This window comes from Quercus robur, chromosome 1, assembly GCF_932294415.1.
Source record: "Quercus robur chromosome 1, dhQueRobu3.1, whole genome shotgun sequence".
Lineage (NCBI taxonomy): Eukaryota > Viridiplantae > Streptophyta > Magnoliopsida > Fagales > Fagaceae > Quercus > Quercus robur.
Genome location: NC_065534.1, coordinates 53,294,991 through 53,311,961, shown reverse-complemented (window position 1 = coordinate 53,311,961; position 16,971 = coordinate 53,294,991). Strand labels below are relative to the sequence as shown.

The 16,971-nt window shown below is 41.8% G+C and overlaps 1 protein-coding gene across 1 annotated transcript; it reads right to left on the bottom strand.

Moving 5' to 3' along the window:
* Positions 1–11,102: 11,102 nt before the first annotated feature.
* On the bottom strand, positions 11,103–11,984 carry LOC126713100 (uncharacterized). The gene has a single exon (XM_050412754.1). The coding sequence runs from the start codon at positions 11,982–11,984 to the stop codon at positions 11,103–11,105; it is 882 nt and encodes a 293-aa protein (XP_050268711.1).
* Between the last annotated feature and the right edge of the window lie 4,987 nt (positions 11,985–16,971).

The window sequence follows — 16,971 nt, the reverse complement described above, 5'->3', positions numbered from 1 at the left end:
GGATTGGGCTCAAACTCTAACGGCCCAAACAATAAATTTGTAGAGCGTGGATAGAAGAACTAAATTTATCCCAGAAGGAAAACGATTAAACTTAACGATTCAAGATTGTTTGACACAAATAAGATTATCAAATTTGTCCTTGGAACAAACTAAGTTCTTTGTTTTATATGGTTTTCTTCAAGACAGAAATTGTATAAGAGTTCTCCCCTTTCTTTCAGTGCATTCTTCCAAGTTATATACTGCAATCTTCGTGTCATCTTTACCACACACGTGTATGCTAGATTAGGGGGATTCTTTCTTGTCCCATCCAACACTTCCTAGAACCATCAACTAATAGCTGTAAGGCTGCTTGATTACTTTTCAGGCATCACTTCCACATTAATGCGGCTAGAGAGTTGGTTGAGAGGCAATTAATGCGAAGGTCGCAGCCTTTGAAGATATTTGTCTGCCTTTTTATCCTTATCCCTGGTCCAATGTCCTACCCTCAACTGTGACGTAGCCCCGAAGTAAGTTCGTGATGATAAAGCACTCAAATTCATCTCGGACACATGCTGTCGAGAATACTTTTGTCCTCGGACACTTATTGGACCCATCTCACATTGCCTCTACTCCTCTCTTAACTTTATTCTACTCATCGCCTTATTTGGGCTTCCTCAGATGGTCTAACATCCTCGGATAGGGCCATAGGCCCAGTTAATACCACTTTTAACAATACTTCCTAATAAACTAGCCCCCACAATAGATGTGCATGAGTGTCTCTTTATTATAAATTTATGTTATGTGTGTGATTGTGTATGATACTGATTGTATGAAATATTATTATTATTTTATTATAATGTTATTTGTATGAATTGTGATATGTGTGAATGTGTGCATATATAGTATAAATATCATATAACTTTATATAATTTAATAATTAGGAAATATTGAGGGTTTTTAACATATGTGTGTATTGTTATCGTGTTATAGAACTTTTTGTTATAAAATTAGTGATTCAAGAAAGAAAGAAAAAAGAGTATAGTTAATGATTGTTCAAGCATTTGATTGGTTAATTAGACACTTAATATATTATTTATGTATATATAAATGTAGCTGTATGGGTCAATAAGTAATACAAAACCAGTGGATTGAGCTTTGTCATTTAGTTTAAAATATGTTTATAAAAATAGTGATAAATAGATAATGACAATTGCATAAAAATAAATCATGTTATATAAACTTATTAAAATAAAGCACTTACCTATATTGACAATAAATAATGACAAGTTGACAACTGATAATGAATTATCAAGAAATAATTTCAAAATATGAAAACTCATATAAAAAAATCTCAATATATTCAAGTTTTCTTTTTATTAAATTTTGTTTAATTTAAGTTTCTTAATGACCCTTCTAAAAAATATTCCTAGAGTTGCAATTGCTCAAACTCTCAAAATGCATGTTCATATAAATACATGACTTACCTCACTTACCTTACTACATCACAGCACCTATACATCAATGCATGATTATATTAATGCATGTTCATAATATATCATAGCAAAAAATAGAAATAAACCATATTCTAGCATGTTAAAGACAAACAAACAATCAAATAGAGAAACAGGGACTCAAAAACATAAAAGAATGTCAAAACAAAGGCATATTATGTAAGAAAAAAAAATAGAAGTAGAAAAACTCAGATTAGGGTTTCTGGGTACGAGTATGTATGCGCATACATAGGCCTATGTACACATATAGAAAACTACTAAACCCTAGGCTACCTAAACATGTTATGCTGCGACTTAAACAATGCTCCCAAGTGCAAGATTGTCGTGAAATAATAACTCAAAAAGTCCGAGATCGAATCCACAGGAAAAAGAGAATTGATTAACAAATCACAAGAGAATAAAACTAAAATAATAAAGTTTAACTGAAGAGATTTTTAATAGTTTAGTAAAGGTAATTTAAATTAAGAGAAAATAACAATATATTAAAGTGCTAAGGTTTAGGAATCCACACACAACACATCTATTAGTAGTATTAATAATATTTATTTTATAACTCAACTAAAATTCATACAAAGGATGATCTTAGTCGGATGATTTAAACATAAAAACTCAAGAATTAATTGTCTATGGTAATTTCACGCAATTGATTGATTTTAGACAAAATAAAACTAGTGAATTAGTTCACAGGGAATACTAAGCATTTAACGTGCCCGGAGTCTACGATAAATCAAAGGATTATACAGAACTAAACACTTTTTTAGATGAGTAAAACAATCAAAAACATAAAAATATAAGCATTAAAACCAATAAATAATTGTTAAGAACATATCAATAAACGGTTGGGTTTCACCCCTTGCCTTACCAAGACTTCTAGCAAGCCATAACATAAATAGAACTCCAAAAACTGTAAATAAATTTTAAGAAAACCTAAATTATGTTCTACAGCAGCTTCCCCCCTGAATTTTGCCCTAAAGAGCCTTTAAATAAGTTAAGGAATCCTATTACAGGTTGAATTCTCGTTTGGAAAAAATCACAGATAAAACTCGTGAATTAGTTCACAGGGAATACTAAGCATTTAACGTACCCGGAGTCTACGATAAATCAAAGGATTATACAGAACTAAACACTTTTTTAGATGAGTAAAACAATCAAAAATATAAAAATATAAGCATTAAAACCAATAAATAATTGTTAAGAACATATCAATAAACGGTTGGGTTTCACCCCTTACCTTACCAAAACTTCTAGCAAGCCATAACATAAATAGAACTCCAAAAACTGTAAATAAATTTTAAGAAAACCTAAATTATGTTCTACAGCAGCTTCCCCCCTGAATTTTGCCCTAAAGAGCCTTTAAATAAGTTAAGGAATCCTATTACAGGTTGAATTCTCGTTTGGAAAAAATCACAGATTTTTATGCTTCACTTAACCGATGTTTTTGGTCCATTTAACTTCAGAATTCGGACTTTTGGTAACTACAAAGTTGTAGCCCTTTAAGTAAGCTTTCTAGCCCAACTTAAATCATCTCAATTGGACATCTAAGTCGAAAGTTATGCTCCAAACATTAACTGGTGTGTAAACTGGAATCCTAATCCGAATTAGACTTGGATGAGGTGAAAATTTCCTTTGATTCCTTACTCTAATTGGACTTGAATTTAATTGGGCTAGCCTTCTTTGACTTCATCATGGCCCTTGTAAAATTAAAGTCTATTAGCTTTTAATGATGCCGTAAAATCATCAATGAGCTACACGATCCACGCTCGCTCAAACTAACAACCTGCAAGAAGAAAGAAGTGATCTCGCCGAGGGCACCGGTGTGGTGTCGGTCAAATACCCTCCGACGGTCAAGTTAGAATTGTTCTTAACTCTAAAGTGCTAGAGAGGGTAAATTATGCGTACCTTGATTTACGAGGGTATTGAGGCTTTTATAGTAGTAGGTTGACCTCTCCTCCTTGATGTGGAAGTCTTTTCCTTATAGGAATCCTCTTGAGTAATCCCAAACGTGATGGACAAAACATTTCCTTGTAGAGGGGATTAACGCACGTATCTTCCGGAATGCTCTTTGCGCTAGGTTTCTGATTTCCTTGGAGATTCTACGTGTGCAACAAGAATATGGAACTGCTCTAGGCCCCTGGGCTCTACTGTTGCCGGTCCATGGGCTCGGATCCGTCAGACCCAATGTGGTGAAAGTCCATTGCGCTAAATTTTGCCCCTTCAGCTGCCCCCTTCACCCTATGGGTCCGTCACTACTTATATGGACGGACCCTTAAGGTGATGGTTTAGTATTATTTGGGGTTGACGGTCAAAGAAAATTTAGGTCGGCGGCTTAAGATTACTGAAGTTGACGGTTCTCCAGTAGAAGACAGATTGCGACTATTTGATGACAGGTTGTCAAGCATTTATGAGCATGCCACGTGTCGCTTTTCAATTGGATTTTCTATTGGATTGAAGTATCGCTTCGTCTTCCGTGCACTTTAGGTATATAAATAACACTTCTCAATCCTCATTTCTTCATTTTACAGCCAAAACACATTGTCAGAGTGCCATCGTCAGCCTTGTCAAAGCAATCCGTCATCCATACAAACCCGTCGACCATACAACCGTCGACCTTCAGTTACTTCAAAGAACGGTGAGTATCGCTATTCTCATTTACAAGTCTTGTATTTGGCAATTATATTTAGCTAGATCTACACAGCCGTCAATACTCTTAGACCCGTCAATCTTAGGTTTTACCGTCAATTGTAGGAAATGTCTAGTGCGTCAAGTAATCAGTCAGTGGTTTGTGACGGGACGAAATACGAGGAAGTATACCCATCTGGTCATAAAGACCAAGAGAGTCCCGACGAAGAGAGGAGTCCGTCCGCCTCTTCCTCGTCCTCAACAAATGAGGATATGTAGATGGTTGAAGTAGAAGAAACGTCTGATGACGGCAAGGATCTACCATCGGGACCTGTCGTCTGTGCTGATGGACTTAGGGAGTTCATCATGCTACCAGAGTGGACAGTGCATAAATTCAATTCCGTCATTAAGGAGAAACATTTCAGCACATTTAGGGTTAACTTTCAAATTCCAGACTACATTCCAATCCGTCTACCCTACGTATCAGAGAAATGCTATTACGACGGGGTAGAAGGTGTCGGAGTGTATGAACAGATGCTGAAGGCGGGACTTAGGTTTCCGCTAAGTACATTGCATAGAGAGCTTTTAAAATATCTGGGTCTTTCCGTCAACCAGATATCCCCTAATGCTTGGAGAGTCTTCATAGCCATGGAGATTCTCTATGGTGCAATGATAGACGGTGCATGGAGGTTGACGGTGCGTGAATTCCTTCATTGCTACCGTCCAGACGAGATTGACAGGTCAAGGGGAATTTATAGTTTTGTCAGTAGGAGCCCGTTGCTGAAGGTCATTTTTGAAACACCTGATTCAAATAGAGACTGGAAGAGTCGTTATTTCTTCCTAGAGGGTGACGGATGGATGAGCCGTCCAGGAGAGACGGAGTTTATGCTCGTCGACACAACTTGGGGGGTTTTACATTCATCTCGTACGCATCCGTCACATTTGCTTAATATTTTACATTCGTCAACTATAGTTGTTTTCTTTAACCGTTTATTTCCTCTGCAGGTAGACGGCGCCCCCAAGTCAGTATTGAGGAGTTTAGTTTCCTAGAAAGGATTTTTCAGAAGACGAAGCCGGAAGAAAGGACTTGGGCGAAGTTGGTAAACCCAAAAACAATCCATTGGTATTGTGACGGTCCCGAACCTACCCATGAAGCCATCAGATACGACGAAAGAGTTCACAAACGTAAGTCCGTCATCTTTTACTTCGCAAAAATAGTTTTAATTTATGTAAATAACTTCATCCGTCCTGTATTACAGAGATGGACGACGCAAAGAGGAGGACACTGATAAAATCACAGGCTGCCAAGCAAAAGGAGTCGGGTAAGGTTGTGGTTCCTAAGGGGACAGTGTCGTTGGTAAAGAGGAAACAGCCGTCCAAATCTGACCGTCCACATAAGCAACAGAAGGTCCCTTTAGAACCCGTCGTAGGGTTGATGGCTGAGGGTGCGAAGACCGTCACCCCAGCAAAACAAGGGTCTGGCAAGGGCTTAATGAAGGCCCCGTCCACTAGCCAGGAGAAGCCTCCTCCTCTTCTCCGTGACGACTCTAAATTTTCCTTGGAGAAACTTTCATCAATTATTTCCTCAGAGGACTACGAAGACTTGGGCAATCATTCGACGGAGGCAATGAGGGAGACGGGTCTCTTTGCCGTTGCACAGGTAACTTTTATCCGTTGATTTGAGTCCGTCTATTTTGCTTAGCTTTTTGTTTAACACCTTTTAACTTGTTTATTTCAGTCCTTGGTTATGATGAAGGGCCTAATGGACCGGTGTCTGAACCGTGAGGCGGCCCTGGAACATGTACGAGCAAAGGCAGAGCAGACGGAGGATGAACTTGGTCAACTTCATAAGTGGAAGTCTACAATGGAGAAGAAGTTTGACCTTTCAGAATAGGCAAGAAAAGAGCTTGAGCAGAGGACGGAGGAAGCTGGGAAAGCCTTAGAAGCCAAAGAAAAGGAAGTCCAAGACTTGAAGGAACAGCTCCGTCAGGCTAAGGAGGTTGCAGTCCATGAATACTGTGATTCCGATGCTTTGTTGGGAGAGCTGGGGGGATCGTTCCTTCAAGGATTTGATGATGCACTCCGTCAACTTAAGAAAGCCTACCCTGAACTGGACGTGTCAATGATAAATGTCAATGATTAAGATCAAACGTCTGCTTTGCCCGTCGCTTCAGAAAATACAGAAGACCTCTTTGGTGAAGATGCGGTTCAGGGTGACGGAGAATCAGTTCCAGCGAAGGATGTCCAAGATGCCGACCCAAAAATGTAGATCAATTTTACATCTTTTTTTTTTTTTGTATTTATTTTGAGAACTATCCATCCTTTATTTTTGTATTAAACAGTTGCCCCCTGGGGGTTTTATCCGTCATGAATGTTTTATCTTATTTTTATGCTTTCTAATACTTTTTGTTTGAAACTTTCTTAAATATCCGTCCTCTTTATGAAGGAGAGATTGAGAAAATACCCGTCTATGTTAATTCTTGAATAAAGGTGTTGATGGTCTGGTATCCGTCTACATGGATTCTCGTTACCCGTCTAACACAAGTATTTCCAGCCAACGCGTGATCCATTCCACTTTGTGGAGTTTAAATTATTTCAACCTTTGATTAATCCGTCCACTCAATGGACTGTAAAAAGTCTTCACCCTTTGGGTGACCTGTCCTCTAAAGTTATTTCATCATCTTGGTGATCCGTCCACTTTGTGGACTAAGTTATTTCACCCTTTGGGTGATCCGTCCACTTTGTGGACTAAGTTATTTCACCCTTTGGGTGATCCGTCCATTTTGTGGACTGTAAATTATTTCATCATTTTGGTGATCCCTCTACTTTGTGGACTAAGTTATTTCACCCTTTGGGTGATCCGTCCATTTTGTGGACTAAGTTATTTTGATCCGTTCATTTTGTGGACTGTAAATTATCTCACCATTTTGGTGATCCGTCCACTTTGTGGACTAGGTTATTTCACCCTCTTGGTGATCCGTCCACTTTGTGGACTAAGTTATTTCACCCTTTGGATGATCCGTTCATTTTGTGAACTAAGTTATTTCACCCTATGGGTGATCCGTCCATTTTGTGGACTGTAAATTATCTCACCATTTTGGTGATCCGTCCACTTTGTGGACTAAGTTCTTTCACCCTTTGGGTGATCCATCCATTTTGTGGACTAAGTTATTTCCCCCTTTCAGTGATCCGTCCACTTTGTGGACTGTAAATTATTTCACCATTTTGGTGATCCGTCCACTTTGTGGACAGTTATTTCATCATTTGGGTGATCCGTCCACTTTATGGACTTTGTTGCCAGTCCGTCTAATTTGTGTAGCATATCCATTCGTAATAAACATCCATGTGGAAAATCAAAGTTGTGTCTGAATATTCTTCTTTAAAGAAAATGCGTTTGTAGAAAAAGTACCTGCCCCCTTGGACTTAAAAAGGCATAAAAAGATTGTAGCAAAAGTCAAAGAAAAACTTAGTAAATTGTAGCTAAAAAAAATAAAATAAAATAAACTGGGAAATCGCTGGTTTCTCATATTCTCTCTACTGGTAGTATTTCCGAAGATGCTCTGTGTTCCAAGGGTGCTGCAGCTTTTGTCCGTCCATTGACTCGAGGTGGTAAGTGCCCTTTCTTTGCCATGATGCGATCCTGTAGGGTCCTTCCCAGTTGGGGCCGAGTTTTCCTTGTGAAGGATCTCTAGCGACACCCATTACTTTCTGTAGTACAAGATCCCCGACCTGGAAGTCCCTACGCCTCACTTTGTTGTTGTAGTGTTTCGTCATGAGATTCTGATAGCGCGCCAACCTCTGCTCTGCTATCGCTCTGACTTCGTCCACTAGATCGAGCTGGAGGCGTATAGCCTCTTTGTTCTTATCTTCGTCATAGCTCTCCACCCGGTAGCTCGTGGGCCCCACTTCTGCGGGAATGACAGCTTCGGTTCCATATGCAAGTTGGAATGGTGTTTCTCCAGTGGGTGTTCTTACTGTGGTCTGGTATGCCCATAGGACGCTAGGTCGTTCGTCCGGCCAAATACCTTTCGCCCCCTCCAAACGAGTCTTGATTATTTTAAGCAAGGACCGGTTCATGACTTCGACTTGCTCGTTCACCTATGGGTGTGCGGGTGACGAGTAGTGATTCTTGATCCCTAGCTCCGAGCAGAAGTCTCTGAACGCGCTGTTGTCGAATTGCTTACCGTTGTCAGAGACCAGTACCCTGGGTATCCCGTACCTGCATATGATATTTCTCCAGAAAAAACTCCGGATGTTTTTCTCTGTGATGGTGGCTAAGGCTTCCGCCTCAACCCACTTAGTGAAGTAGTCTATGCCGACGACTAAGAATTTCAGCTGTCGGATCGCCGATGGGAATGGGTCCATGATATCAAGTCCCCATTGTGCGAATGGCCAGGGTGCCGTCATAGGTGTCAGTTCTTCGGATGGCTGCCTGATGAGATTGCTGAACCTTTGGCATTTGTCGCAAGACTGGACATAGGCTTGCGCATCCTTCATCATTGTAGGCCAGTAGTATCCTGCTCGGATCAACTTGTGTACAAGTGATCGTGAGCCCGAGTGGTTCCCACAGATACCCTCGTGTACTTCTCTCATCACGTAATCTGCTTCCTCTTGGCACAAACACCTCAGGTATGGTCGAGAGAAACCCTTTTATATAAGACGTCCTTTATCAGCACGAACCATGATGCCTGGACTTTCAGCTTTCTTGCGGCGCCCTTCTCGTCTGGAAACACCCTAACCTTTAGGTAGGAGATCAATGGCGTGGTCCAGTTATATTCAGAGTTTACCACCTGCATATTTGTTCCGTCATCGATAAGTGAGGAGATTTGGACGAATGATAATACCTGTTCAGGAACCAGCATGAATTCGGCTGACGCAGCTTTTGCTAGGTGGTCAGCCCATTCGTTCTCTTCTCTTGGGATCTGAATGAATTCGACTTCGAGATTACTGATTTGGTATTTCACTTCTTCTAAATACCTCTTCATTCTATCATTCTTGCACTCGTAGTCTCCATTGATCTGACTCGTCACCACTTGTGAATTGCAGTGGACAATTATGTTTTCTGCTTCCACGGCCTTTGCAAGGTCTAGCCCTACGACCAAGGCTTCATACTCTGCCTCGTTGTTGGTTGTTGGGAAATCCAATTGGATCATACATTGTATCTTGTCCCCCTACGGAGTTTGAATCACTACTCCGACTCGTCTGTTTGAGGATCCATCTGTATAGATATTCCACTGTTCTTTCTCTTCTACCAACTGGCCTTCCCCGAGTGTGAACTCGGCGATGAAGTCAGCTACTGCCTACCCTTTTATGGCCGTCCGCGGGCTGTATTGGATGTCGAATTCGCTTAGCTCTATTGCCCACAAAGCCATTCTTCCTGCTGCTTCTGGGCTATTCATGGCTTTTCTCAGTGGCTTGTCCGTTAAGACAACGACTGTATGCGCCTGGAATTATGGCTTAAGTCTTCATGCGGCGATTACCAAGGCGAAAGCCAACTTCTTCACCTGAGGGTACCTATCTTCTGCTCCACGGAATGCACGGCTGGTAAAGTAGACGGGTTTCTGTGTTCTGTCCTCCTCTCTCACCAAAACTGCGCTTACTGTGGCTTATGAGACGGCCAAATAAAGGTAGAGTTCTTCGCCTTGCACAGACGAACTGAGCAGCGGTGGAGACGAGAGATACGTCTTCAAGTCGTTGAAGGCCGTTTGGCATTCATCCGTCCACTCAAATGATTTTCTTAGAGTGTAGAAGAATGGTAAACACCTGTCCGTCGCCCTTGAGACGAACCTGTTTAGAGCTGCGATTTTTCCATTTAGACTTTGGACCTCCTTAACCGTCCTTGGTGGTTCCAACTCCATTATGGCCTGCACCTTCTCCGGGTTGACCTCAATTCCTCTTTGGGATACTATGAAACCCAAGAATTTTCCCGCCATTACTTCGAATGCGCATTTGTTCGGATTCAGCTTCATGTTGAACGATCGGAGCGTATCGAATGTTTCTCTGAGGTTGTCTAGGTGATGTTCTTCGTGTAGGCTTTTTACCAACATGTCGTCAACATAAACCTGAACGTTCCTGTCGATCTGATGTGCAAACATCTTATTCATTAACCTTTAGTATGTTGCTCCAGCATTTTTGAGTCCAAAAGGCATCACCTTGCAGCAAAATAATCATTGGCTTGTGACGAAAGAGGTCTTCTCCTTATCAGATTCATCCATCCTGATCTGGTTGTAGCCAGAGAAAGCATCCATGAAGCTTAGGAGCTGGTGTCTTGCAGTCGAATCCACCAGGGTATCTATCCGTGGGAGCGGGTAGCTGTCTTTGGGGCAAGCCTTGTTGAGATCTGTGAAATCTATGCACATCCTCCAGTTTCCGTTGGCCTTTTTAACCATAACGACGTTCGCCAACCAGTCGGGATAGTATACTTCCCGGATTAAACCTACCTCTTGTAACTTCCGAACCTCCTCGGCTATGGCCTTGTCCTGCTTCTAGGCGAAGACGCGTTTCTTTTGCCGAATTGGAGGGAAGGAAGGCAACATATTCAACCTGTGGACCATGACCGAGGGGTTGATTCCTGGCATGTCTTTATGACTCCAGGCGAAGACATCTTGGTTATTTCTTAGGAAAGTCGTGATCGTCTGGCGTACTGGCCAACTGGCTAGTGTGCCAATTTTAGTCGTTCGTTCAGGCTGCGTGTCGTCAAGTCTTACTTCTTCTAGCTCTTCAACTAGCTCTGCTAATGCTCGCTGCTTCCCGATACACATCGTTTGCTGTTGATCCTCCATCTTTAACATGGCAATATAGCATTCTCGCGCTGCTACTTAATTTCCCCGCAGTTCTCCCACCCCATATTCCATCGGGAATTTGATTATCAGGTGGTATGTTGAAGTTACCGCCTTCCAGGAATTGAGAGTGGGTCACCCGAAGATGGCATTGTAGGCGGACGAGCAATCGACTACGAGAAACGTTATCTCCTTAGTGATCTGCTGAGGATAGTCACCCCGCCGTCATAGCTAGTGTTATTGCGCCTAAAGGGAACACTTTCGTACCCCCAAATCCCATGAGTGGGGTGTTCGTTGAGGCCAACCGTTCCCTGTCGATCCTCATTTGCTGGAATGCTGGATAGTACAGGATGTCTGTTGAGCTGCCGTTGTCGACGAGGACCCGGTGCATGTTATAATCCCCTATCTGCAAGCTGACCACTAGTGTGTCATCATACGGATGATGAAGTCTCCAAGCGTTATCCTCTGAAAATTTTATGACGGGGTTATCTATTCGTGGCATCTTTGGTACGAATCCTGTGAGTTGGACGCTATAGACCATTCTGAGGTAGGTTTTGCGGGCTTTCTTGGAAGATTCGGCTGCGGTTGTGCCCCCTACGATCATTCTTATGTCCCCTATGGGTGGTCTAGGGCGCTCGTTCTCCCGTCGTGGGGCCTGTTCTTCCGGTGTATCAGTTCTTTCCCTACTGACGAACCTCTGTAGCTTCCCCTGCCTGATTAGGGCCTCAATCTGCTGCTTCAGGTCGTAGCAGTTGGTTGTGTCGTGCCCGTGGACTCGGTGAAAGTGACAATACTTGTCTCTTGGTCTTTTGTTGGGGTCTCCTTTTAACTTTCCAGGGAAAGTCAATGCTCCTTCATCTTTAATTTGCATCAATACTTGGTCGATTGGGGTGGTTAATGGGGTGAAATTGGCGAATCTTCCAGTGGGGAGTCTAGGGCGCTTTTCATCACGTTGATCCCCGGTTTTAGCGACCTTTCGCCCCCTATCTTGTCGCGTGTTCTCCTGCCTCTCCTTCTTCTTAGGCTTTTCCTCGCGGGCTAGCAATGCTTCCTCTGCATTCATGTACTTGGTAGCCCTGTAGAGAACGTCTGTCATGGTCTTTGGGTCATTCTTGTACAAGGAAAACAAGAACTTACCCTTCCGTAGCCCGCTAGTAAATGCGGCTACGAGTATCTTATTGTCAGCTTCGTCAATCGAAAGGGCTTCTTTGTTGAAACGAGTTATGTAGGCTCACAACGTCTCGTCTTCTCGCTGCTTGATGCTCATTAAGCACGCGGTGGACCTTTTGTACCGATGTCTGCCTATGAAGTGTGAGGTGAACTGGGCGCTCAACTCCTTGAAAGTATTGATGGATTTTGATGTCAACCTACTGAACCAAACCCTTGCAGGCCCCTTCAACGTGGTCGGGAACACCCTACACATGATTTCGTTTGGTACCCCCTGAAGGTGCATCAGGGTTTTGAAGGTCTCTAGATGATCGAGGCGGTCCTAAACCCCGTCGTAGCTTTCGATCTGGGGCATCCGGAACTTCGGTGGCAGGGGGAATGAGTTGACGGACGTGGTGAATGGTGAGTCGGTTTTGTTCACTAAATCGTCGAGATCAGAAGATACTCGTCCCTTGAGGGCATTCATCATGACCTCCATTTACTCCTTCATCGCCTACATCTCTACGATGATAGGCAGAAGGGCAAAACCCGTGAGAGACGAAAGGCTTATGTTTTGCTGCTCCGGTCGGCTTAGGGCGTTGCTGCCCTCTGGCCTCTCCTGCTCCCTTCGTTCGGCACTGTTACCTTCCTGGTTTTCCTCCTGAAGGTTAGGTCCTGCATCCCTTTGGCGTAGCTGCTCCTCCAGATCATGGTTCTGCTTTGTGAGTCGTTCTACTGCTGCCATGAGAGTCTGGACCTGCCTTTCTAATGCAGTAGATCTCGGCGGCTCGTCTTCTTGAACGTTGTTAGTGGTAGCCATCGAGCGAGTGAGTACCATGCGACTCTTATGTCCGGGAGGCGATAGTCTGGCTTAAACTCTTCGCGTTCCCACAAACGGCACCAACTAATGATGCCGTAAAATCAGTAGTGAGCTACATGATCCACGCTCGCTCAAACTAACAACCTGCAAGAAGAAAGAAGTGATCTCGCCGAGGGCATCGGTGTGGTGTCGGCCAAATAACCTCCGACGGTCAAGTTAGAATTGTTCTCAACTCTAGAGTGCTAGAGAGGGTAAATTATGCGTACCTTGATTTGTGAGGGTATTGAGGCTTTTATAGTAGTTGGTTGACCTCTCCTCCTTGATGTGGAAGTCTTTTCCTTATAGGAATTCTCTTGAGTAATCCCAAACGTGATGGACAAGACATTTCCTTGTAGAGGGGATTTACGCGCGTATCTTCCGGAATGCTCTTTGCGCTAGGTTTCTGATTTCCTTGGAGATTCTACGTGTGTGACAAGAATATGGAACTGCTCTAGGCCCCTGGGCTCTACTGTTGTCGGTCCATGGGCTCGAATCTGTCAGGCCCAATGTGGTGAAAGTCCATTGCGCTAAATTTTGCCCCTTCAGCTTTCTTCTTTGCATAAATCCACTTAAAAGAGGCATGACAAGGATGCAAAAAACAATATCTATGCATACAAGCATGGAAGAGAGTGAACAAAGCATAAAAATGCAAAAAGGAACTAATCCAAACCCTTTTATTGTACTCGGGTGTATAGATGTAGGCCTAGACCACTAGATTTAGATCTACACCCTACCTAAAAGCCAAACACAAGAAAAAGACACAAACAAGATGTATAAAGCTATAAAAACACTAGTTAAAGCATCCAAACAAAGTTTTAAGCACCTAAACATGGCAAGAAGTACATCAATATGAAATCTAGACATATCCTAACCCAAGAAGGCTAGGCCAACAACATCAAATTAACAAAACATGTTAGGAAAGTAAGTAGACATGCTAGAAAAGAAATAAAACATGTTAGAAAGCAAAATAAAGTAATAAAACATGCATAAAAATTAAATGGGTTTAGATTATAGCTAAAAAGATACATCTACTACCACAAACCTCAAATCCAAGGTATACAAACCAAGGAGAGGGAGATGAGAGCAAGAACACTACCTCTTGATGTGTAGAAAAAGTGAGAAATCAAAGGTTTTTTGTGCTTTTGGAGAGAATTTAGGAGGAAAGTGAGAAATCAAAGGTTTTTTTCATGCATACGTACTCTTTCATTCCTTTTTCTAGATTGTGATAGTGTTCTGTTTCCTTCTCTCTCTCTCTCTCATGGATAGACTGCGTATAGCATCTAAGCACAAATCTACTCCAACTCGGAATCCTCTTGGTTCCAGGTCTTCTTCTTCTGATACACTCCTTCTTCACGTTTGGTTCCATGTGGGAAGGCCCAATAGGACTTCTCTAAGAACTTTCAAAAACGTGGCATTCATTCGGAGCACCATGTCATTCTGTTGGACTTTTCTGACACTCCTCTACCCAGTGTTATTCACACTCGGGGATAGGAATCTCTTTGTGAGATACCCTTAAGATGTCCTACGTGTTTATACAGGGGTTTTACTCCAATATATACGGTATCGATACCTCTGTACCTCAGTTTACCACGACATTCAGAGGTACACATATCGTAGTCACTTCGGATCTTATATTTGAGATATTACATGTTCCGAGGGTATCGCATCCTGATTAGCCCGATTGTCAGTGTCTGAGGACTGTGTCCAAAGGCGAGCTTTTGTCTCATTTCTATGAGACACCTTCTGTATGGGGTGAGCGTTAAAACACCCCATGCTCAAGCTTGGCAAAAGGTCCAAGATTCCTTAATTTGGTGATGACATTTGTTCTTACTCCCCTATCTCATTATAACTCTATCACAGAGCCTCGTGCTCAATTTTTGTAGTCCCTTTTAGAGGATCTCACCATTGATTTCCCCTTTTATTTCATTATTTCTATCATTGATGTCTATAGGGATACGGTGACCCGTGATAAACTCATTTTTCCTTCGATTATCACGGGGATCCTTCACCATTTTTCTACCCCTATTCCTGATTCTCCTTATTACACCGTTATGAGTGCCATCAGCGCAACTTCTGTTCGGCGGACAAGGCCCAGCTTTGACCAAAGCGGCCACAGACGGAGATGACTAATCTCAAATGGTGGTATGACTCTTGAGGCCATCATGGCGCAACTTTAGCACATGGATGCTCACCTTGACACTCTCAATGATGAGTTTTGTGTTGGTCGTATTGCATGACGATAGGCTCACCTTGGTGGTTTCGCCGCTTCTCCCTCTCCTTCTTTGGAGGCTTCTACAGACGACAATGGCGATGATGGTGCTGACGATGATGATGAGGAAGAAGATACTAGCTCTTTCAGTGATGATGAGATGAAAACCTCTCGGTAACTTACCCTTTGTCATTCGTGACAAAAAGGGAGTAGTTTTGGGATAATGAGAGTAGTCTTGTATTTAGGGGGAGAGTTAGCATAGGATTTTTTTTGTTAGGGGGAGTGTTAGATTTTTTAGGGATGTAGTGAGGATTTTATGTACTTTTCTTTTCTTTCTCTTTAGTTACATTGTCCTTTTGTACACCGGTCATGTTACCATTTATTTATGACATACATTGTATTTGTTTTTCATATATATATGATGGTGTATGTTGTTTTTCACCTATCTCTCCATGTATTTTTTTTTCTCTCTCTCTTTATACATTTGTTTCTTTATGTATGCAATCTTTATTTCTGTTTCACACTAAGATGCCTTGATGAGTTTTGTTTAAAGTGTTTCAGAAAGACAGGTTGTGAAAATCTATCATGACATGAACTCTCTTCTTGTAAAGTTTTTCAAGAGTTTATGTTAGGGTTAGATTTTCTTGTATTTTAACAAGTGGTTATGAGTTTAGTGATTTAAGACCTCTCATGATTCATTTGTTTGTTGTGGTTTTGTCATGGATTGCTAAAGGGGGAGATTGTTAGGACATATGTGAAATTGTTAGAGACATATGTTATGTATATTAGCTAATCCTTTGACAAAACACACTTTACGTGTAATTGGGTAGATCTAGGATAAGTTTAGTACTTCAAGAAAAAAGTGTTTAAGTTTAGTATTAAAGCTATGCAAGTTTGACCAAGAAACAAGTGAAGAAGTGTTATTCATTAAAGCTTGACAGATATCTCGATAGAATCATATCTATCGAGGTTTAATGTTGAAGCTCAACAGAAGCTCGACAGTAGTTGTATCCGTCGAGAATTACAAAATTAGAATTTCCAGATCTGATTTCACGCATATCCATGTGTATTTAAGTAGGGTTTTTTTCTCACAACCCTAGACATAAATAAAGATTATTTTAAGGGCCGTCACAGGTGATGCAACTTGATGCAAAGTGATAATACATGCATATTGTAACCGAAAACAATTTGCCCTAGTTCATCATATTCTATGTAGAAGCTACTGCGTCTTTGTGCCAAGGGGTTTGTAACCAAGGAGCTTCTTGATCTTTATTGTTGGATGAACTGAAGAACTTTGCAGTTAACATCTTCCTTAAGTTGGTGTGTTAGTAACATACTGGGATCTGTGCAGCATTGGTTAGTCACGTACTGGGAGCCATGCATTGAAAGGAGAGATTGCCGCTACATTACAAGTCCAATTTGGTATTAGGGTAAGAATTCAACTGTAGGTTGGTATTAGGTACTAGGATTCATTTTACTTGTAACTGCTTGTTTTGATAACAATGGATTCTTGGGAGTGGTGACCTCAAATTCACCCAGTGGGGTTTTGCCTCGGTGGTTTTCCCCATTCGTAAACAAATCACCTATGTCAAATTTATTTTCCGTTGCATTTAACTCAGTTGGTGATTTGTTTGTGCTACCATACTTATTGCATGAAATTGAATCTAATTAATTTCACTTGGCTAATTAATTGATTAATTTACCAAAGGGGTCAATATATTTTTGGTCTATCAGTAGCAACTTTCAATGCCTCCTCCTTCTCGGCTACCTTAGGTTGGAGATGATGAAATGCCAATTGTGGCTCACTAGGCTCATCGGCTGACCTGTGCTTAAGACTCAAAGTAGATTGAATGTAGGATGTAGCCTACA

Excerpts from the sequence above, each read along its gene's own strand:
- LOC126713100 (XM_050412754.1), bottom strand. The coding sequence starts at position 11,984 with ATGACAGACGTTCTCTACAGGGCTACCAAGTACATGAATGCAGAGGAA.